The 23808-nt window shown below is 49.0% G+C and overlaps 1 protein-coding gene and 3 long non-coding RNA genes across 4 annotated transcripts in view; 2 read left to right on the top strand and 2 right to left on the bottom strand.

Moving 5' to 3' along the window:
• Positions 1-11270, bottom strand: part of LOC310714417 — a 41951-nt gene extending 30681 nt beyond the window's left edge. Inside the window, exon 1 of the long non-coding RNA XR_014529729.1 lies at positions 11198-11270. This is a non-coding gene — a long non-coding RNA (uncharacterized lncRNA). The remainder of the gene's footprint in view (positions 1-11197) is intronic.
• Positions 1406-18604, top strand: LOC310714483. The gene is made up of 2 exons (XR_014529827.1): positions 1406-2129; positions 16503-18604. It is a non-coding gene; the product is annotated as an uncharacterized lncRNA (long non-coding RNA).
• On the top strand, positions 12021-13485 carry LOC310714479. The gene is made up of 2 exons (XR_014529822.1): positions 12021-12125; positions 12480-13485. It is a non-coding gene; the product is annotated as an uncharacterized lncRNA (long non-coding RNA).
• FOXA2 (forkhead box A2) lies at positions 18605-23032 on the bottom strand. The gene is made up of 2 exons (XM_083519476.1): positions 22626-23032; positions 18605-20732 (listed from the first exon to the last, which is right to left on the bottom strand). The coding sequence occupies exons 1-2, from the start codon at positions 22710-22712 to the stop codon at positions 19440-19442; spliced, it is 1380 nt and encodes a 459-aa protein (XP_083375602.1). The 5' UTR covers positions 22713-23032; the 3' UTR covers positions 18605-19439.
• Positions 23033-23808: the final 776 nt, after the last annotated feature.

A 23808-nucleotide genomic window follows, 5' to 3' on the forward strand; every position in this document is an offset into this window, starting at 1 on the left:
GTCCAGGCCGCCCTCAGTCAAATGACCTCCCAGCCCTTGAGCTGGCCATGCCGGGCTGACATGATTCCTGCAGCACCTTTTCTTCTTCCTTTTTAAAAACGCTTCCTTTTTCAGTGGGCAGCAGACAGGGCACGTCCACATAGTTAGAGATGTCCCTCTTATTATGTTTGCTTTAAATATACATTTCCTCCTGCTTTTCTCCAGCAAAATGGTGATTCTTCCCAATAACGAAAACCACCAGTATGGTCCTTCAGCCCTTGTGGCAACCCCCGCCAGCACCGCCTTCTGTGGGTGTTGCTTCAATAGAACCGAACAACTCCTTTTTCAGTCCGTTGAAGACTGGCGGAGAACGAAATGAGCAGCCTAGAGCGAAGAAGCAGCTCGGCCTGAGAACGCAGGTGTCAAGTCCCACCGACTTCCAGGCAGGGTCTTCGCCTCCCATAACGCCCACCGTCAAGACTGGATTCTAAACCATTGTTCATTTATTAAATTTATATACCGCTCTTCATCTGGAGATCTTAGGGCGGTTCGCAGCACAAAAGTACAATATAAAAAGACAAAATACATAATAAAAACAAAACCATCACCCCCTCCCCCACGGATGCTTTGGTTAGTTGTCATCGGTCTGTCTCGGGAGACAATGGAAGAAAAGTGCGCCTTCCGGGGTGAAGTCAAACTGTTGGAGAGTTAGGGCACTTTAATGGGTCGATTAATCAGCTAAATGCCCTGATTAATCGGAGGAAGCCAACCGGCCAGGACGAATTTTAATCCCTGGCTCTCGGAATGAAGCGCATACCTCTGATGATCCCTAGATTCTGTTGTGTTACGTGTGAAAGGGAGTGAAAAAGACGACACTAAAATGATTTTTAAGCTTTTCCCTGATAAACAACAAGCTCACCCACACGTGGCTTAATATGCCTAAGGCACCTATATTTTATTTAAAATGTTTGCATACCTTTTCTATTTAAACCTTTTAAAGCTGTATTGATGAATGGGATTTGGGCAATATGCTGATATAAAAAAGAAAGAAAAAAACAAGCAATTATTATATTGCTTTAACAAACCGTAAAGTATTTAGTTGTTAAGAGCCCTGGACACTTTGACGCCTTCACAACCCAGATAACCTCCCCACACAAAAAGTTCCACATAAGTGAGTACCCAAAATGCTTCAACTATTTGTTATCATCCTCATCCTCATCACCCTGCTACAGTGGGTTTGGTTCATCCTGACTATTACAGCTCCCTCCCTGGCTTAGCAAGACCCGTTGGGATTCAACGTACGTAACAGGGCTGCAGAATTCTCCGCTTCTCTGTCATCAGCACCCGCGCGTAAAACACGCGGAGGACCCCTCATTTTTGCTTTTTTTCTGGCTGCAAACGCTCCTTTTGCAAACCTGTGCCCCCCCCCCGCCTTTGGAAGTAAGCTGGAGACCCCATGAACGTAACACCTGCCAGTCAGGTGTCAGAGCACCCGCAGCAGCTCTAAATGCCCACCTGCTGGATCTCTCTCTCACACACGCACATCCATGCACCCCTCTTTGTCCTTAGGAATTCGTCGCGAGACGTTTTAAGAGGCAGCGACCTCTGGGATGAGGGGAGATGTCGCTCGCTGCAAGTGGCTCGGTTGGGGGGGGGACGAGGCCAGCTCCTTGGCGATGTTTACCCAGAGAGGGTGGAATCTAAAGGACGCTCTCGACAATCAATGGAGCCTTGTCTCAGGTTACCGAGCTGAGCTCCCCTAAATGAGTCCAGCAGGCTGATAACCGCAGGTTAAAGGCACCTGAGATAAACGGCTTCCAGTGGCTTGATGTCAGAGAAGATAAGCAGGGGCGGGGGGATGTGCTTTTTATCTGCTGGAAACTAGAGCAGGTTTCATTCACCGAGTCGCGATTAGAGAAGGATGAGAGTCTTTTGTAAGGTTGCATAGGACGGAGTCCAAGGAAGGATAGCATCGCAATTCTCCCTTCTTCTTGGGGCTCCATGGAAGTGAGGTGCTGGAAAGAGTGGGGCTGTCCTCCTGAACTACCCCCCCCCACTCCCTGCCTACTCCTAGGGGCCGAAGTCCCTTGCTCCCCCAATAGGCGACAGTCCCATGGGAAGACCCTGGAAAGCGCCTGCCGGTGGTGCGAGTAAGTGAACTCGATCAGCCCTTGGTATAAGACAGGTTCATACGTTCATGATCTTTCCGAAAACCATGCTATGGAGCGCTTGGAAGGAAGGAGATGAATCTCTTGAATCACTCCCATGAAGTGTTCAGACCTGCTCCAACTAGCCTAAGGGTGTCACACTTTTTGATCTCGCAACGACCTGCTTCAGCGTTCAGCAAACAGTACCTGCGTGCAATCCTATGCATGTTTACTCAGTGATTAATCTCATTGGCTTTGATTGGGTAAGGGTTTGATTAAGAACCCTTATCCCAAAAAGTTGTGGGGATTTTTGCCTTCTGCTCAGGGTTGCAGATGGCTGGCTACTGAACCGGCTAGCGCCTGCCATTTACTCCGAAGCAGACGAATTGACTTTGGATCAGACGTCACTTTGAAATGAATAGCTTTGCGCGTCGGCGCTTAGCAGACCCTCTATTAAAGTTACGCAGACTTACATTACTTTAAAAGATTCAATCAAAACATTTATTTCCTCAATAAATATCTGAACTACAATAACGGTAGTAGTTATAATAGCCCACCAAATATAAGAATTGTTAAGGCTGTAATACTATGCACGCTTACTTGAGAGTAAATCCCAATTGATCTCACTGGAGTTTACCTTCCAGTAACCATGCGTGTCCAGTTTATTATAACCTTGTTGTGTCCAACTCTTATATAATTGTATCAAGTAAACTTAAGATGCTTGTTTTGGGGTGGGATGTGGCCTTCAGCATCTAAACTGCAATCCTGTGCACACAAACCTGAGGTTAAACGTCATGGGACTCTGTGATGCTTACTTCCGAGTAGACTGTTGGTCATAATCTGGTTTGTCCTGCGAGGCAAAACTCACTTGGCTTCAGGAATTTGTGTCAGATCCACATTTGTGGATTATCTTCTCCCCACCACCCGAATTTCGAATTCTAGTGAAAGTCTAGGGACGCGGGTGGCGCTGTGGGTAAAACCTCGGCGCCTAGGACTTGCCGATCGCATGGTCGGCTGTTCGAATCCCCGCGGCGGGGTGCGCTCCCGTCCTTCGGTCCCAGCTCCTGCCCACCTAGCAGTTGGAAAGCACCTCCGGGTGCAAGTAGATAAGTAGGGACAGCTTACCAGCGGGAAAGTAAACGGCGTTCCGTGTGCTGCGCTGGCTCGCCAGATGCAGCTTGTCACGGTGGCCACGTGACCCGGAAGTGTCTGCAGACAGCGCTGGCCCCCGGCCTCTTAAGCGAGATGGGCGCCCAACCCTAGGGTCTGTCAAGACTGGCCCGTACGGGCAGGGGTACCTTTACCTTAGTGAAAGTCAGCCAGATAGGGGCTGATGTTTTTTCGGAAACAAATCCCGCTGAGATCCATAAAATTCACCTACAAGTCTATAGGATTGCTGCCGGTATTGTTTGCATATACCAAATATGGTATGAAACCTACAGAAAGATGGAATGGGTTTCACACACCTAGGAGCTAAAGCGTAACTTCGAAGCGACCCATTGATTTCCACGAAACATGCTTCCCTATTAACTTGCTTAAAGTCTCCCAGAAAGGCGAAGGCCCCGCGCGGGTGGAAGAGAAAGTGAGGGACCGCAGAGCCGAAGCTGGATCTAGAACGCAAATGAATGAGTGGATTATTCATTCTGAACGGCATTGTTAATTAAGGCTTCCAACTTAAACACACTTTACCAGAAATTAAGTCCCACTGAACGGCTCCTGCATGCGACTCAGTCCACAAATCTGGACTGATGCTGCGGCCACAGACTACATAATATTACATCCTAATCGTGTGTGAGGATGTCAACTCTTCAGCGGGCATCTGTACCTGCACTTTTAACAGCAGTTCCGTCTGCAGCAAATTGAGATGAATTCCTCTCACCTCCACGAAGGAGGGTTGCAGATCAAGCCGCTGTTAGAGGCACGGCAACCAGATCTGATTGCAAAGTTGGCTGCCATTTATATATGAGATTAATTTTGCTCTAAATAATTCTTGTTCTTTGGGTGCTTGTTTGGCAAGGCCTCTTCCCTGCTGGTAGGAGAATTGCTTCCCTTCTGAATTTTAACTTTGCAAAGATTTGGGGAAAGCAGTTAGAATGAAAAAGTCAGGACAGACAATCATGGCTTTGAGTGCAAATTAACCCAGCGCCTCCACCTTTAAAAATGGTATCAAATTGCACATGACCCTTGATTTATTGTCTCTAGCCTGGGGGTTTTTAATGCATAGCTTACTATATTTTAATTTTGCACCTGTTTGTTTGGGGATCTGGAGGACTTAATGCTGGAATGCAAACTTTTTCTTTTCTTTTCTTTTCGTCTTCTATCATACCAAACTGACAAAGCGAACTGGCTAGAAGTATCAGTGAAATGAAATTGCTTTTTTGGTATTGATAAGGATTAAGCAATTGGAGGGAGCAAATAGGTATTTTAATTATTTACTTTCTAAAATATATGAATTTATATGTTTTTATTGCCAATTTTGCTAAAAATAGTAAAAAAAATCCTTTTTAAAAAATCCTCGTAGCGAGTTCAGTATCATGTAGGCATGTAAAGTATAACTGCTGAAACCAGTTGGCCTTACTTCCGAGTAAGAGTAGGAAGGAGCAGACTTCAAAGCTAGCTGACCACTTGCTTCAGTGGGATATGAAGGATTCCTAAACCTGGACTGGATAGCAGGGTGCGAACCTACATGCACTTTCCAAACAGTAAGTCAATGCGGCTTACTTGCAAGTAGACGTGGGTAGGATGGCACTATTGCAATACACTCGTATGCATATCTACTGAGAAGTAAAGGAGAATTAAGTTCAATTAGACTTACTCTCAGGTATATGCGTATAAAACCAACTTTACAACGCAGCTCTATTTATCTGTTCAAAAGAAAGGCCGATTTAGTCTGCCAAATAAGTCTGCTTACACCAATTGCCATGTACACTAACTCAGGAGTCAGTCTCACTTTGTTCAAGGGCGCGTATCCATTTATTTTACTAATTAGATACATCCAAATGAATTATTATATTTTCACTACACACACGCGCGCGCGCGCACACACACATTAGTAGCAAACTGCTCAAACCCTTCTCAAATTGACAGAACAAGAATAAGGCTATCAAAAGAAAAATTCTCGCTTCGTTCATATAATAAAATAACAGAGCAAGGGACCATAAATCACCGAACGACATATCTCCCCGTTTAATTTTTACTTTTTCGAAGGTTAGACGTTGCCGAGGTAGTTAAACTGGTGGGGTGAACCCCTTTTCTTTCCGCCCACCCAACCCACAATTATCCGGCTTCCTTCTATGAAGTTTCTAGATTAATATCGGTGGAGCGAAAGGCGAGAGAATTCCCCGCTTGAACGGCAGGATTAGGAATATTTCTAGAAGAAAGAAGAGGGTGTGAATTGACTTTAGCCTGCAATCGTCTAAAGCGGAATTACAGCTTGTAAAATAGGTCTCCATCAGTCTCCCGGGAGACGGGCTCAGTTCGACTTGGGTGTTCCAGCTCCTTCTTACCCATCGCAATAATTAGCTCCATCTCGGTCCCAAGCGTGTGTCTTCCCCACCCCCACACCAGTGTTTCCTTATCCCCAATAAATGTTGTTGCTGTTTTGCTCGGCCCCCAAGTCCAACAATCTTCTGGGGCACCCAAGGGACTTGCCCTGTTTACGAAAGGGTGGCGGCAAAAGATGCAAGATGCGAAAAAGAAGAAGGTTTTGGGTGCCCAACTCAGAGCTTGCGGCCGCCCTTGGGGGCTGGTGGGTTTGCCTTTAAGAAAGGAGAGAAGGGAGGGGGCGAAAGTGAGGAGTGTGACTTTCTTATCAAAGTGCGGGAAATGTCATTTTCTTTGTGCTTTGATGTCTGGTTGTCTTTCAGCCCATCCTTGCATGTCATTACCAGACTCCCAACAGAGAAAGAGGTGTGGGGCTTTTTTTGGTTTGGTTTTGTTTTGATGGGAAGTAAAGAAAAGAGTTGGTGGGGGGAGGAGAAGACGAGGATAAAATAGGGATGCACAATTAGATGATTTCTGCCCTTCTATTACAGCGGTGAATGGCAGAATTCTTGACAGAGTAGCGAACCGGCGGGTCTATTCTTAACTGGTTGAGTTAACATATACGGGTGTAAAGCGCCAGGGGCGGGCGGGCGGGTGAGGTTTCTTGTTATTTTCCCCCCCCCCCAGGTCTTTTTCCTTTAGAAAAAGTCGACTTCTGAAGCAATTTCATGCGTTAAAAAAAGGAAAGGAAAGGGGAAATAGTCTGTTAGTTCAATATTGAAGCAATGTTGCATGAAACCAAGTCAGGATTAGTCCAGGGAGCCACGTTGTTTCTGTGGGTCCAATTCAGCCGCCCCCAAATACCAAAGTATTGCTAGTCTCGCAGATTTCCAAAGAACTAAATCCCCTCCAGTTGGGTGCAAGTTTACCCGATCAAAACCGTGATGAATTTCAGTTCAGATCAGTGGAGTTGACTCCTCAGTTAGGACACTTGCTTGGGAGTAAACTCGGTTGAGCATATGGAGCCTACGTCTGCGTAAGCATGCATAGTTTGGGGCTGCAAAGCTGCAGTCCTTCTTCAGCCACTAACCTGCGACTATTGAACTCAAGAGGCATTGCATTTTTGAGTCCATATGCTTACCTGGGGCTAAGCCCAGTTCCACGGGGTTTCCTCCTGAGTAAACACGCATCAGTGGAGGCTGCGTGTCAGTTCGACTTCTCTTTCCAGAAAAGGTTTTAAATGTTCGAGACTGCAAAGCTGCCTGGCTAATCCCCTGACAGCCGAGCTTTCTGTATACATGGCATTAAAACACATTGACGCAGCGCAGCCGCAACGCTCTTTTCTCCTTCAGGATTAATAGGTGTTCTGGACACTTGGACTTAGGGTGAGATGTGTTGAAAAGGAAATAAGACTCATAAACCTCTATGAAAGTTTGAATCGCTGGATAATGAAGAGAACAGGACTCCTGCACCTTCCGTTGCTCCACAGAAAATGGAAATTTACTAACTATAGGTTGCATGATAAACCATAGCAGCTGAAATGTCCTCTCTCCTGCAGCAACTAAAGGGGCACGAGCGCTGCCGTCTTGGTTCACCTGACCATTCTTATTACTAGGGAAGTGCATCCCATTGAAATCCATCTAACTTGCCTCGAAAAAACTGCGTTTCCCATCTGGGGTGCGTCTTTTGTGATTCAGGGAGCTCCTTCTTTGCCAAAGTCTTCCGCCACCTTACGGTGCCGCGCCGGGTCCCCAAAAGGAGATTCCTAGGTGTGGGTGTGTGCTGTGGGGGGTTGGGGTTACCCTGAACTGTTCATCGAGGAAAGTCTCCAGGCAGTTAAAGAGGGTCAAACGCTGCTTACACTTGTGCCACCTAAACAGAGAAGAGCAGGAGGCCGAGGGGGGGCATCGGCCGGGAGATGGACAAGGAGGGGAGTCCTGAGGACGGAGTGGACTAAACTGCCCTAAGGAGGGAGGCGGTGGCTTTCCGCTGTATAGACAATGCTAGACACGGTTGCCATAGCGGCGAGGACGCCTCAGCGTATGTATGCTTCTTAAGGCAGCAACGAGGGCGCAGGGGGGCGCCGAGGAGGAGCGGGGCCGGGGACGCAGAGGGGAGTCGGGGGGCCTCGTCCTCCCATCCCATCTACGGTTAGCTAGACGAAAAAAGGCGCAGCGCGCTTTCTGGGTCTTGGTTGATCCACGTCGCCTTTGCAACTAAGCGCCCTCCGCCTCTGGAATGCAGCGCCGGATTGTTCCTTTGGTGGATGGAATGGAAATGTTTCTTTACAATCAGCCTAGACGTTCCCACCCCCTTCCTCGTTCTGCCCCCCCCCTTGCAAAATGCTGCCTTGCGAGCTCTTAACCCTCATTGTATGTCTCCTGCGCCCGCCTTGCGCCTCTCGCCTCTAAATTTAGGACAGGGTTCAACTAGAGATAGGCTGGCTCCCGGATCCATCTTCTACCACAGCAGGAGATATTGGGGAGATCTGGTTCTCTTTGGCTTGAATGGGGCAGAGGCGCAGCACCCGGTACTTGTAGGCCCCCCGACTATCTCCGCCGCCCCCCACCAAAAATGCTCTAAACTGACCTCTTGGAAGCTTACAAGTGCTTAACTTTGGCTTGGAAGTAAAATTGGGGGGAGGGGAATGAAATTTAGATGGTAAACTCCTTGGGGCGGGGACCTAATCCCTTTTACCTATGTGACTCTCGGCTATGTGACTCTTCGTCGCCATCACATTATGGCGTAAGGGTTAAAAGGACGGGGGGGGGGTCGAACCACAGTTTGCTTTAGTTCCCTCCAGAACTAGAGGGGATTTCTAAAATGAATAGCTCTGTGGTGTCTTCTGCCTTGACAGCTCTGCCTACTCCACCTCACGCCCCAGTCCTCGGTATGCTAGATGCTGGTTGTGATTATTCAGTTCCTAGAAAAAACAGCACTCTGAACAGACTCAGAAGTGATGTGAGCATGTTCCAGAGCGCAGCCGTCAGACTGGGCCCAAATTCAATAATTCGCTGAATTGTCCGAATTCCATTTTATTAATAATCCTTATAAAGGCCGGCGGGGGGGGGTGTTGCCAGCCCTGCTGCTGTGCTTTTAAACTGTAGTCTGCTGGCGCAGTGAATTTTAGCGAAGTTTCTTGGTCTGGCTGCACAGGAGCAGTGAAAGAAAATGTTGGCAATCTTGCTTCGAAGGGGAGATTGGTTTCTGCCTAGACGAAGTATGTTTACTATTTATGCACTCATTTTCCTTTTTAAAAAAATCTTGCCAAAAGAAGGATAAGGATCGGAAACACAAAATTGCCCATTTGGCAGATTAAATCTATTTCCAAGCGCCGGCTCCTGGCGCTTTCTGCAAGCCTCTCGCCCGACTCTGAAGAAGCTGCGCCTTGCCTGCCTGCCTGACCGCCTATCACAAACACTGAGCGCCTCTCCCAGCTGAGATCAGGCTGCCTGGGCTTCTTGGAGACGAGGCTGGAGGTGATTTTCTTCCCTCAGCCCTCTATCGAAAGACCCGAAGGGAAGGACGTGGATAGACACTCATTTAATGACAAGTAATTGACAAATCCGAGAGGCCGCATTACGAGTGGTCTAGGGGAGTATTAATTATTGAAAAACCATTAGCCTCTGTGTGTGTCCTGCAGAGATCCCATCTTGTTCGGGAAATATAAGCTGTCACGTCAGTTTAGATGGAGGGGAAATCAGATGAGGAACTCCTCCCCCCTCCCTCTCTCCGCTGCAAGCCCCAGCCGGAGGCCGCGCCGCCAGCACACAGGCTTCCTACCGAGAAGAAGACCTCTCGCTTTCTTTCCCGAAGTAACTCCTCTGGATCTGCTCGCCTTTCCCCCGACACTGCTCCCCAACAGTTGTCGTGGCCTGGGATGGCGTTAAAGAGGGAGGGGGAAAGGCCTTGCAAGTCAAGGTCACCGAGGCAAGGAGAGTCAAATCCACTGAGGAGATATGGCGTGTCCCTCCACTTTTTCCTAAAATGCCGCCCCCCATAGAGATTTCGATACAGAAAACAGCTTAGCCCCTCTACATCTGATGTTCTGAGGGGCAGAGATTGGTCGACCAATTTAAAAGCTACTGAAAGACGTGGGTCCTAGTTGAGGTTTTTGGGGAGATTACGACTTCACTTCAGTTTTGTATCTGTAAAATGGGGGGGAGGGGTCTTTAATAAAGATATATGATAAATGGGCAAAGGGAGCAAAAGACGAAGTTAATCTCCTTCAAGTCAACGTTGCCTGAATAGGCTTGGCTGGGCTGGACTGAATCTCGCCCTTGTTGTCCGAGCTTTCCCTCCGTGCTCACTCATCTCTCCGTTACTACACAACGTGCGACCTTCGGGTGGTGTTGTGGGGCAGAAATAATTCCAAAGCACTTTTCACACACGCACACAAATTGAAAAATACGCATTTAACTCTCTTTTTTAACCAGAGCTACTTCGCAAAGTGGTGTAGAAAATTTGGAAATGCAACCGCCCTGTCCAGGGATCGTGGCGGCTTCGCGCCAAAGGTTCGCTTCTCTGTACTGTATAAGAAAGAGCACGATCCAGCGGGAAGTTCTGAGCAAACCGAATCGGAAGGAATGAGAAATGGGCAAAGGTAGCGCAGACAGGAGGACTTCTCGGTGCGCAGCTGAGAGTCACCGTGCATTGCAGACTACGCATTGCCCCAAAGGCCCATGTGTCCAGGGGTTGCGACCTCAGGCTTCCGCGGCCACACAGCTGTCCCATGAGCCGCCTCCATCCCGTTCAAGTCCTTTGCAGTCTTGGGAATTTCGGTTTTAAAACCCCAGTTTTTAAGAAGTGTTTATAACTCTTTTCAAGCCATTTCCCTGCAGTGTGATCCTATGCCGGCTTACTTGGAAGAATGTCCTCATCTGGGCTCACTCCCAGGTAAGCCTGCACAGCGTGGCGGCCTGCTCCTTCTGAAGGCTCAAGGAAGGAGTCGGCCGAGGGCGGGGGGCTGGCGCAGAAGCCGAGAAGAAGAGCACAGCTGTTAAGACCCGCCAGCTGCTCCGAACGTCAACAAGGTCGATTCCGAAAAGGGGAGAGGCGAGGCGGGTAAAAAAGCTCGCCTCTCCCAAGCAAAAGAAAAACCTGCTGGATCAGGCCCAGCGGCCCGCCAGAAAGCCCACTGAGCTCAGTGGCACTTGCTTCCGAGTAAGCCTGCATACTCATGCTGCATGAGAAGCCAGCACCTCTCTCTCATCCACTTTTTCTGTTCCGCACCCACTCCTTCCCACAACTCCAGCCAGTAAAACTTAAACAGCCCAGGAGGCCGCTTGAGAATCAGGTCGCCAGGACCTTTAGGGGACGATCCCGGCTTCCTGATGACTATGGGGCAGCCCCCAGCTCACACTCCTCCGCTGGGGAGGAAGGTTTCTCGTAGCCACGGGGAACCTAACGCACATTTTAAACCTGCGGGGTCGGGGGAGATGACCGCTGCCCCCCCCCAGGCCTGATTCTGACCGGGGATCGGCAGCAGGTAGGAATCAGGCAAGACTCTCAGCTACCTCTCCCGCCCGCTGCCAGCAGCGCAAACCACAGCGACGCCCACCAGCACCACCAAGCTGAAAAGTCCCTACCTGATGCCCTGGAGCTGCCGGTGGCAGAAGCGACGGTGACGAGCCCAGGCGCCCCGCTGACTGCAGCCCGGCGGCAAGGCATCGCGGCATTTATTGGAGCGACTGTTGACTTTAGCACAAAGCAAAGATTTCACTGCCCGCTAGTTTAAAAATGAATATTTTACCAAGATATCGATCAGCGTTATAAAATTCAGTTAAGCACAATGGCTCGAAAGGAGCAGAGAAAACACACGCACACGCATGCACGCACACGTACACACAGGCAGAAGCACTCCTAATATCTGTGTAAATTTGCTGAAGAATGACGTGCTGCGTGAAGTTTCCCTCCTGGAATTTGGCGTTAAATATTTAGTTATTTATTTTGTTGTTGTTGTTGTTAGTTTACTGGTTTTGCCTATTCGCAGATGGCGGGGACTTAAATCACCAGCGGTTCAAACAAAATAACGGGAGGTGGGGTTGAATGAGGAAGGCAGACCGTGTGGTCCTTTGCAAAGCGACCCCGATCTGACGCGTGAAGAGGATGTGAAAGGAGGCCGAAGAGGAAAGAAGAGACCTCGACTCTAAACGACATCTACACGCGCGCGCACATTCCTCCCTCTCTTTTTTCCTTTTTAAAAAGGTCTTTTGGCAGAGGTATATATCTTATCGCTCGGGATCAACGGAGTGGGAGACAGCTAAGTAGTTTAAAACGACCGCAGGCGCGATGGGACCCGGCCAGGTTAGAGCATCACATTCGCGTCCCATTGTCCGCGCAATCGCTGCCATTCCAGGCCTCCATTCTTCTGCGCGACGGGAGCCTTTTATGTGGTAATGAACACACATTTTCCGCTTTGCTTCACAACGTGTGTGTCCTCGCGGGACACAGGCGGGCGGCGGGGAAGCGCGGCCGAATGGGGTCCTCTCCACGCACAGGCCTGTTTTTTAAAAGGTGCCTTTTGGGGGCCCCCAGTCTCCCCGAAAAAACAATGAGGGGGGATTTGAGAGGGATTCGCAAGTTTAGATCACTTCTTAAATCTATAAACGTTGTGCGGGGGGGGGGGGGGGCGAGGAGCGGACAGACTGTTGTCCGGAGCGAAAGCAGTTGATATTTTATTTAAATAAATACATATTTATTCATTTAAATAAATAAATAAATAAATATCCAAATAAAGCTGCTTCGACGATGCAGCCTGAATTAATAAAATTAGAATGTGGGAATAAGGTTGGCCGACGGGCCAGCTTTCTATGCCCTAGAGAAAAATACTGGCGATCACATTTTAATTTATTTTTGGATTTCAAAAAGCAATCGCGTCGCCTCCTGCAGATTGAATCTGAGGCCTGCAGAGGGAAGAGTCGAGAGAGGTGTGATCATTAAGGTGCAGATGACCAAAGTTTTGATATGATATGAGGGATAGACAGGCAAATATTAGGGCAGAAGAGAAATTTACTAGTAGTCTTCAGTCTGAATGTTCCCTTCATTCCTTTCATGGTAAAAGAGCATTAACCAGATTGTTGGAGTAAATGTAAAAAAAAAAAGTATATTTCTCACATTTCAGGCTAGGCCTTCTACAGTCCTAAGACATTCTGCTGAACATCAGGATTCACCATATTTCTAACAGTTACCTTAAATGTACCCACATCTATAGATCAATATCTATAAATTTGGGCAAACTACTACACAGGTGGAAATACAAAACTTCACAAACTAGCATCCAGGTAAGAGTGGCACTTTCCTGACAAGGTGTGGCTTGCTGCAGCCATCCAGGTAGGCCTGGAGCACCCCGGAAGGCTACATTTATGAGGGCCGGGTGTGGTTTTATGGGCCGGTTTTTTGTTTTGTTTAAATGCAACTGTGTTACAGTATTTCTCAAGTTTGGGTTCATGGTGTCAAGTCATTTACACCTGCTTTGCATTTAGTCAAAAATTCCAGCAGTAAAACTGAAGTACTCAAATGTCAAATCTTCCCCAAAACAGGGAACCTGTGCACCAACTGGGTTAAGCCACTGAAGGTCTGCCTAATTCTCCTTTACAGGCAGCTTTCCTGCAGAGTTACTTGGAAGAAGTTGGTCATCACCTCACTGGAAATAATCTGTTCAGCCAGGCCTTGGGCTGATTAACACTCTATGGTTTTTTAAAATGTGTTTGTGGGAGGGGGCGCTTATTTGTTCTTGTTTGTTTTATTGTGTATTTTGTATTTTCATGTTGTGAACTGCCCTGTGATCTTTGGAAGCAGAGGAGTATACAAAATTGATTAATGATGAGGATGATGTCAATTAAAACAAGTAGGGGCATACTCCCCAGAAAGTTTACTGGCAGATATATGTATATTGTTCTGTCTGCATTGGAAGGTGAAAACAAACAACTATTACAGGTTATTATTTGTCTATTTATGCCAGGGTGGCTCATAATAATTTAGGGGGGTTAGGGCAAATGAAAATTTGACTCCACACAAGTTAAAAAGTGATGGCGGTGGAAATCTGTAAATTACTTGATTCTGTATGTTGGAGATGTACACTAGAACAACCTGGATCCATGTGGTGCTGTCACATTGGTGGTACTGCAAAAGTGTGAGCAGGCTCTGGATTGGAGTAAGAGTTACTCCCAATGGCATTTTCTAGAAGAGGGTCATAATCCTCCACAGGCTAAGAGCAGACTTTATGCATAGTCGACTTGAAGACTATGGAAGACTACTGGAACACCAGCCGCTGGCGAGTCTCGACTGGCACCATAGAGGTACATTTCCAGGGGTTAGGGAAGTTAAATCTGTGGTGTTTGATTTGCAGAGGTTCGCAAATATGAAGCTGTCCTCCCCACTTTCTGACTAAGAAGACGATTATTTCCAAAAGGCAATCTTATTAAATTCCGTGAGAATTACTTCCAAGTAGAGATGTAGCTTCCAAGTCCTGGGAAAGAGATGCTTTTTCTGAAATAGTTCTATGCACCAAGTCTACTACTGTTCGTTCTCTCGTGTGCGCCACACATCACTGTCTCGTCCCAAAGTCGAGCTATGATTGGCATGGGGAAATCCGACGCTCACACATTTGTCAGGGAAGGATTTCACCTGCAAGTGAGTGTTGTATATGAAACAACCTTTAGCGAGAACGCAATCGGATACTGATCTTTCAGAATGCACTCCGGAGGAAGCTGGAAGGCTGCTAGAGAGCTCTCATTTGCTTCCCATCCATTTATTCGTGCAGCAAATGACCCCCTGCGAAATGAGTTTCCAGATCCTAAACATATCCAGTTTAAAAGCCACATGTTCTGTTTATACATCCCACTTTAACCAACCACATTTAGACTCCCAGCCCTACAATTACCGGTACCTACCTGGAAGACCCATTGAACTCAGTGGGATTTGACATATGTAGGATTGGAATGCAAACGTTCAGCAGAACTGCATTGTGCGAAGCGCTCTCTTTAATGAATTTACGCGGCGCCCTAAGCCTAAATACTCGGAGGACGACTCATTTCCTTTAAAAACTGAAATTCTATGCATGTTTCTTCTGATGGCGTTCAGAATAACTTCTGAACAAACATGCAAAGGGCAGGATGGGCTACAGTCCTAGCAAGACTTTCTGGTAAGTACCAATGAACTCCACGAATGGGGTCGGGCTGTTCTGTGGGAAGGGGATAAACGTTGCCAATTTTGTATTAAAATAGCACCTTGTCCTAAATCGTATTTATTCACGTGAAGAACGTTTCACCAAATTCAGGAGAGGGGTTCTTCTTTCTCTCTCTCTTAAAATAAGTTTGCAACTCTAAAGACTGCAGGGACCAAGGCTTCAAAAACTCACCTACTGATCTGGGAGCAAGTCCCACTGATTTAAAGGACACTTATTTGTAGACGATGATATTTAGTGGCGCTCTCTTTGAGTAACTGGGCTTAGAACCTTTGTTCATCTGGGCTCCAGTCGGGGAGCACTGGAAGAAGATCTCAGCTGGGTTCACGCAAGCGCTTGCCTGAATGCATGTAATGGAATCTTTGAGGTGGTAAGAAAGAGTTGCTGTGGTCCGAGTGGACATGCAAGTCGTCACACGATGAACGGAATCAAAGCCAATCCTTCACTTCTAAGTAGACGTCTGAGGAAAGGTTTCCGTACGCTCTGTGCATCCATCCATTAGGCTGCCCGATTTTGCATTTTCCTCCTTTTGTTCGCGCTCCAAGTGAAATGTCTCAGAACATCAGTCTCGCCCCCTACAGATGTGGCAGAGGCAGAGGCACAGTGGCTAGCAAAAAAGAAAAAGGAACAAAAAAAACCCCTCAACCAATACGTGTTTATTCGGTAGCGAATTGCCTGACATTCAGTGGACCTTACTCCCCGGTAAGTGCTCATATCCGAGCAGCCTGAGGTAGGGATGAGGACCTCCCCTCTTATTTCTGCCCTGAATTCCTTAAGTGGCAACTTGTGATGTTAGGATAATACTGACCTACCTTGCCAAGCTGGTGTCGGGATTACAAGACAGAGTATTATGTGAACTGCTTTAGAAACTCTAAAGTTCTGCTAGAGGGCTGGGGTTAAACTATTGAGTTTCTGCCGTTTGGGGTCCGGAGTGTGAGTGCCTTGGACGAAGCCTGGGAGACCAGGGCCGGAGTCCTCGCTCAGCCGTGAAGCTCCCCGGGTGACCTTGGGCCTTCCACTCCCACTCAGCCTGACCTGCCTCACAGGGTTGTTGTGTGGCTAAGGGGGGGGGCCTTGCTCACCACCTTGAGCTCCTTGGAGGACGAGGCGGCATATGAATGTAGTAAATAATAATAAATAAGAAACGAAGTTTTGTTTGACTTCCGCTGGCCAGGTAATCTTCTCTACCTGAGTCTAGTTGGAAACCTTGGGATTCAACCGAGGTTAGTTCCCATGAACTGACCACGAACCCTACACCTGCTTCTTGGGAAGGATGCCCCGTTTATTCCAAGTGGATCGATTCCCCATCCAGTGAGCCTTCGCTGGAAGCCGCCTTCCTCCTAACCAGGCTCAGTGCTGCGTCTTTGAGATCCTGCCAAGCTATGCTCTCGAAAGGCCAACACAAAAACCCCCTTCCTAGGGGGGAACTAGCATCAAATGTCTTCCTTCCGGATGAGCCTTCTGAGCAACGGTCCTGCAGCCCGGCTAGAGGTGCGGCACAACGCGTAGCGCGCGAACTCAGAAGTAAGTCCTCCGCAATTCAATAGGTCTTACTTCCAAGTAAGTATCATAAGATATTCAAAAGCCATTGAAGACCTTACTCCTGAGTAAAATATGCCTAAGGTGACGCGCATCAGTTTCACTGAAAATCAATTAAATTCTTACAATACTCCGAAGTTAAACTTACCGTTTGCAACTGTTTTCAGGATCGGTGTGAAAGGGAAGACTATAGTTGGTTGCCTTTGAAGAACTGGTTCGAGATCCACCACCGGACTGGGCGAGAGGGCTTGTAGTCAGTCGACTGAGTTTCATTTGGACTCGGCAAGCGAAAGGAAGCTCGTAACTCCCCTTCGCCTTCTGACCAGCTCCTGCCACAGGCAAGGCCTCTCGTGTGTATGTGCTGTCACTGTTGCGCGTGTGTTGTGCGCAGATTTCTGCATGAGCAAGATGGGGACTGATTGGAATGCCATTTACTCATCCCGTCGCTAAGAGCCTCCAAAGAGGAGCCCCGAAGTTTATCCAAAGACGACTTAGAGGCAGAATACGGCTCTGGAGGGCGGACAGAAGAGGAGGAATATAGGAGCATCGAGCTTTCAAACAACTTCCGAATTGCCCAGCATTAGGTTAAAGCAGTCCTTCTTGCTAACTGCGTTTCAAGTAAGCTAGAACCCAAATCTTTAAAGAAAAAGAAGCTAGAATTCGAGTCCATCTAACCAATTTGTTTTAAAAGTCCCGAAACTCTTAACCCAACCAGGCGTGTTTTGGTTTCCACTAGGCACTTGAGGCTTCACGCGCTTTCTCTGACGCAGAGAAAGGTTCTAGCAAGCCACGCTCAGTTCATTCTGAAAGGCAAGAGTAGTCTCGGTGGGTGATAGTCAACGTTCCTCGTACTCAAGAGTAGACCCACTGAAACCAATGATTTATGCTTTTCAAGCCGCCACCTCCCGCGTGGAGTATGATAATGTGGCTTTAATAGTAGTTGTACTTCAGGATTGCTATATTGGCTGCGATTGTGTGGAACGCGAGGGTGAATATCAGGTACAGTCAAAGATGAAGCACTTTTAAGGCCGGAGATTGAATGAGATATGCGGTTAACATTATAAGTGAAATCAATGAGTCATAAAAATACTTTGGCTGAATACTGTGCTATTATGTAAATGATTCCACTCTTATCATGATGCCCAGATGTCGAGAATACCCCTTTTAACAGAGGTTGCAATCCTAGTCGTGGACGGGAGTCAGCAGGGATGTCTAGGCAAGTATAACTCGTGGGAGCCTTCCCGATTGCAAATGTGTAAGGTAACCGATGGGTTTTCCTATCAAGTAATTTTCACAGGATCAAATAAACAAAGCAATATTTAAAGTCAAGTAGGCAAAGCAATAACATACATACATAGAATAGGCAGCATTGTTAGGCTCTCGACTGAGAGCCTAACAACCCAGTCACAGAATCATAGCATTGTGGAGTTGGAAGGGACCACGTGGGTCATCTACAAGGCTGGAGTATTTTTTTTTGTCCAACCTCTGCCGACAAGAAAGCCCCCATTTTCAGTCCGACTTGCCCTAGGACTTCCATGGGCTGCAACTCAGGGAGTTGGCAGATTTTAGGCTTTTCTTATCTATTTTGCTTTTTACTAGAATCGCAAGATCTACCAACCAGATTCTAGTGCCTCTGAGCCCATTCTGGGCCTAGGAGTTGGTCTGCAGTATCAGAACTGAGCTGAGCTCCCAGTCCTTTCGCACAACCCCAAAACAACCCCCCAACCCCCTTCATTTCAGCAGTTTACTTTGGAGGAAGCGGGAAGTAATTTTGCTAAACAGTTGGGAGTCTGAAACCAAACTGCTTGTGAATCTAGTGCATATCAGGCAAAGATTTACCATAGATTCAGCTCTGTCTTTACTTGAGAATAAAGTGTATATTTGTGAGTAAGGTTGCAGTCCTATTCACAGTTTAGACGTGGAATGGTAAGCGTGCCAACAAGATTTGATGATGTATGAAACATGATACTCCAGGTTCATATGTGCATGTTAAATACGCATGTTATTCATACAGGCCATCTTGGAGGGGGTCTACTCTAAGCACAGTAAGCCCACTGGCAAGCAATATCAAGAGCTAAAATTAGTTCGTTATCTTTCCCGCATCTCTTTGCATTATACTAGAAAATAACAGACAGGTATTATTGTTTAAGTTAAGAAAGGGGGAAAAAAATCTCCAACAGCAATTTAATATATGGTTTGTGAGAATTTGGTCGGTCCTTACCAGAATACACATCTATAAACCATAAATAAAGCGTACAAAAACGATAAATTAATTCGATCGGAGTCGTTTACTCTCCCGGTAACATCAAAACTTCCTGTGTCAAATTACAATCTAAAGTCCATTTTTGGGTACCCCCCTCCCCCGAGTTCACAACGCTACAGTCTTTTTGATCCTCAGTTTTGAAATCTAACACCGGTTCACACACACACTTATTTCTGTGTCACTTTCACACCCAAAAATAGATATATTTATAACTCCCCGCAACAAACAAAATAAAGAAACAGACAAGGAGACTCCTAAAAGGAAACCTCCAACTCATATAAAATTTAAATCGGTGTCTGAAGAAAAGTGACGGTGGTCAAGAGCCCGCGGAACTGGATGTTTTCCACGCCCCACGGTTGTTGGAGATCAATCCTGTTTTCCCGACGCCGGCGAGAAAAGAGTAGAAGAAAAAGGAGCTTTAAATTACACAACAGCAAACGTCGATTAAATATTACGGGAGCCGTTTCTAAACTAGGAGCGGGGCGCGAAGTCCAGGATTCTTTGCCAAAAGTGGTGCGCGGGAGAGGTGGGGTCAGTGCGCTCCTCATAGAAAGTTGTCTTTTTCATTTAAAAAATAGGGCTAGAGAATCTTTAGTTGATACAAAGGCGCCGGAGCTCCCACCGGATTGTTTGAGTCCGATGGGCTTTGGATATGGATTGGGATCGGGAGGCGACGCCGTGGAATAAACTGACCTGGCTTTGGGCACCGTTTGGATTCTTTCCAAAGTCTACATCATATCTCAAATCTCCTCCTGCCCAGAGAAGTCTCGGGTTTGTCCTGGGGAGAGAAAGAGGGCATTGGCCCTTCGGGGGTGGGCAGAGCCGAAGGGTGGGGTGCCCTTTAGGAAGAGTTCATGATGGGCCTGGAGTAGACCCCTTGGTAATAGGAGGCGTCTCCGGCCAAGGGCGAGGTCTCCAGGGCGCTTTTGTTCGTGACGGAGCCCATGGCCAGGCTGCCGGGCACCGGCGAGCCGTAGCTGCTGTAGTGCATCACCTGCTCGTAGGCTTTGAGGTCCATTTTGTGGTGCGGGTGGTGCGGGTGGTGCGGGTGGGGGTGGTGCTGGTGCGGATGGTGCGGATGGTGGGGGTGCTGCTGCTGCTCTGTGGAGGACATCAGGTTGGTGATGGAGAAGGGGTGGTTGAAGGCGTAATGGTGCTCCGCCTTGAGGTGCGCCTCGTGGGAGAGCCCCGCGTGGGCGTGATGCTGCGCCAGCAGGTGCTGCTGCTGCTGCTGCTGCTGCTGCTGCTGCGCCGGCGACGGGGCGGGCTCCGGGTGGCCCTTCAGGTCGGCCAGGGCGCGCTTGTGCTCGTGGCAAGGGGAGGCGCTGGAGTGCGGCGATTCCGGAGCCCCGTTGGGCAGGTCGCGCTCCTGCGGCGCCTGCGAGGCCGCCTTCTTACCTTGCGACGGGGCTCCCGCGGACGAGGCAGGCGAGGCGCCCTGATTCTGCTGCTGCTGCTGTTTGGAGCCCGGCGGCTTGTCGCACTTGAAGCGCTTCTGGCGCCGCAGGTAGCAGCCGTTCTCGAACATGTTGCCCGAGTCCGGGTGCAGAGTCCAGAAGGAGCCTTTGCCCGGCTTGTCCGGCGAGCGCGGCACCTTGAGGAAGCAGTCGTTGAAGGAGAGCGAGTGGCGTATGGAGTTCTGCCAGCGCTGCTGGTTCTGCCGGTAGAAAGGGAAGAGGTCCATGATCCACTGGTAGATTTCGCTCAGCGTCAGCATCTTGTTGGGCGACTGCTGGATGGCCATAGTGATGAGGGAGATGTACGAGTAAGGCGGCTTGGCGTGCGTGTAGCTCCGGCGATAGCTCTTGGCGTCGCGGGAGCGGCCCAGGCCCGCCGCTTGCCCGTACGCGCCGCTGCCGCCGGCCCCGACGGGACTCAGCGCCGAGTAGGCGCCCAGCGCGCCCCCCATCGAGCCGGCCTGCGCGCCCAGCGGGCTCAGGCTGGGGCTCAGGTGCGCCGCCATGCTGGCCATGGCCCCCGCGCCCGGAGAGAGGTTCATGCCCGCCGGGCCGGCCGCGTAAGACATGCCCATGGAGCCGCCGGACGCCACCGTCGTCATGTTGCCCGCCGTGCCCATGGGGGGCATGCTCATGTAGCTGTTCATGCCCAGCCCCGCGTTCATGGTGGAGTAACCCTGCAAAGGCGACAAGAGCGGGGAGCCCAGCGGTTAGTGGAGGTGGCCCACGGGTCGTCCCACCCGAGACCCCCAACTCCCTGGCCACGGGATCGGGGGCAACCCAGCCCTCAGCCCCAACCACCGCGCATTTCGAGGGAGCTTTCTTTGGTGTAACGATCTCCTTCGGAGTCTGTGTGATACAATGCTGGAAGGTGAAAGTACCCAGCGCCCCAGGGAACATGGTCCAGGCACTCTTGGCCCCCTTGAATTTAAATGGAAGGCTACAGCAGGTGCTTGAATCTGGGGGGCAGTTAAATTGAAACCGGACAGATTTACATCCGAGTAAACACGGCCCGGAAGCTGTACGCCGGCTCCCTGGCCAATAAAGCCAGATGAGCGCCGCAACCCCAGAGTCGGCCACGACTGGACCTAGTAGTCAGGGGTCCCTTTATCTTTACCTTAAACACGGGAGAGGATCGGCTTGTAAATCTCGCCAAATACAATTTTAAAAGGGGCAGGGGGAGCGCCTAACTTAGACTCGATCGTGTCTATGGTTAGGAGAGGGGTCCAAGCATTGCACACTTGGATCCCAAATGCGCTAAGCTGATACAGGTCCCAGTGAAATCGATGACATACAAAACAACAACAACACCTGTTAGGATCTGGACCTTAATGCCACAGGAGAAAGTCGACCAGTCTGGTCATAACAGTATTCCTGCACCCTCATTTTAAAAATTCCTGTTGTCTTTAATGAGCCTTTGCCCAAGTAACGTGTTTCTTATTGCGATGGAAGAAAAGGAGGACCCAGGTGGGTGTTTAAAATATTTCCTTGTTCGTTGGCTGGGGAATTGTTCCCGTTAAAACCCAAATGCTAATGCAAATCTACCAGAAAGCAAGCCCGCTCTCTACCGCACACACTTTCCCGGTCTAACCGTGCAATCCCATGCTTGCTTACTCAGAAGTAAACCCCACTGTGTTTCGCGGGACTCACCCCCAGCTAAGCCCGCAGAGGATTAGAGCCTCAGACCCCCGTATCTGACTCCCCCGAAGCTTTTCGGTTTCCAACCCTAAGGGATTCTCTTGGGTTTCAATGCAATTTACTTCCCAAGTCACTTGTGTTATAGTTTCTTAACCCAACAGAAGCCGGGTCCATCAAAACGACTCGATAGAATTTGTGTTTCGTTTCGGTAGGATTCGATTTCAACCCGAATTTCTCATACACTGACTAGGGAATATCCGTCGTGATCTTCCGACAACTTTGTTTCTTTACTGCGGGGGAGGATTGCATCGACCTCAGCCGTAGGCAGAATTAAACGCCATGGAAATCGGCGTGGGGGCTCTGTTCAAAATCCAAGGGTAAAAATGGGGCTGACGGCTCCAGGAGGGAACCTGAAATGTGATTTGACTCAAGGAGGGAAAAGATCCCAAGGAGGCGCGCAACCTGGAGAGCGGCAGGAGCTTGTGCGTAAAGCTTTGCTCCTCTCATTCAAGAAAGAATTCTTGTCCGGCTTTGGGTTTCATTTGCCCCCAGACTCCGAGCCCTCCCAGGGCGAGATTTCGAGCAATAAATGCGCCCCCTCTTCCCCTGGTTCCTTATAGCTCCCCCCCTCAAACGCCCTTCCTCTCTCTCCCCCCCCCAACCTCTCTCTGCCAAACACAACTTTGTTAGGATAGCGCGGCTAGGCATGGCAAAGGATTTGGAGGCTTCGCAAGTCAATATTTGATCACAAAGTTAATATTATCTCAAGGCTAACACAGTGTTGTATAAAAAGAGGGCGAGAGGGAGAGAGAGAGAGAGTCCTGTTTTTTAGCAGAAGGAGGAGGCTTGGGGATTGGGTGGGGGACCCACACACAAACAGAGAGAGCGAGAGAGACACCCACCCACGCAAACAGACAGAAGTTGCCATTTACCTCCGGCTCGCCGTAGTAGTTGCTCCACTCCGTGTGCTCGTGTCCTTCCATTTTCACGACTCCTAGCATACTGGAAGCGGAGTGCATGGCAGTTTAAAATTTAACAGCCACAACAAGCGACGACAGAGGGAGAGAGAGCAATCCAAAAAAAAGGGGGGGGGGAGAGAAAAGGAAAACACCCTCCTCGATAGCCCTCCCTCCTTCTCCTTGCCTCGTTCCCTCTCTCCCTCTCCCTCCCTCCCTTCTCCCTCCCTCTTTCCTTCCCTCCCTCCCTCCTTCTTCCCCCTCCCTCTATGTGTGTGTTGGGGGAGGGGGAGGGTGGGCTCGCTTTGCGTGGGGTTTCTCCCTGCCCGCTATTGCTGCCGCCGCTGCCGCTGCTACTACTACTGCTTGGGTGGGTTTCGCTGAGAAGAGTTGCCCGGAGGCGAAGGCAAGGAGGAGGAGGAGGAGGAGGAGGGTGGAAGGAGGAGGAGGAAACGAAGTGGTGCAGTGACGTGGGTGCCGGAGTGATATAGCAGCCAGAGGCCAGGCTAGCCTCCAATCCCCAAGTCCTAGGCAGGCGATTTGAATAATCAGCTCCCACCTAGGGCTCTCCTCGCCAAGACGCCGGCTGCTACCCTTGACCACCCGTGGGCGCAACCTGGGGGGAGGCTTTTTGCCCCCGTGTTCTGGGACTAAAATCACCTTCTTATGCTATACCCTGGTCATGAATCTGGAAGGACTACCTCCCGGTTTCCTACTGACTTGGATAGTTTCAGTGCTCTAGTTCGCCCACCCGCCCGCCTCCAGGCCGTGCTGCTGAAGAACATTTCTACGGTTGCTTTCATGTTTTGCGGTGGATTGCTCAGAGGGGGCTGACCCTATATATCTAGGGATTTTATGTTACGATCGTCATCAACAATCACAACAAACATCTTCCTCCAAGGAACTTGCGAGGTTGAATAGAAATGCTTTAAATGTATGTATGCATACATACAATATAGTCAAGCCGGGCACATAGTTCGTTGATTACTATGGGGATTTAGACGCTTGCTTAAGGTTGCGCAGTCCTATGCACACTTAGTAGGTGGTCCTATTGGAATGTATAGAATGTATAGGATTGAAATCAATAGGACTGAAAAGTCCATGCCTTAGACTGGATCGCACCATAGGCAGAGAAAAGAAATAAAGTTGATGCTTTAAC

The sequence above is a fragment of the Podarcis liolepis genome (assembly GCF_965112155.1).
Source record: "Podarcis liolepis genome assembly, chromosome: 8".
NCBI lineage: Eukaryota > Metazoa > Chordata > Lepidosauria > Squamata > Lacertidae > Podarcis > Podarcis liolepis.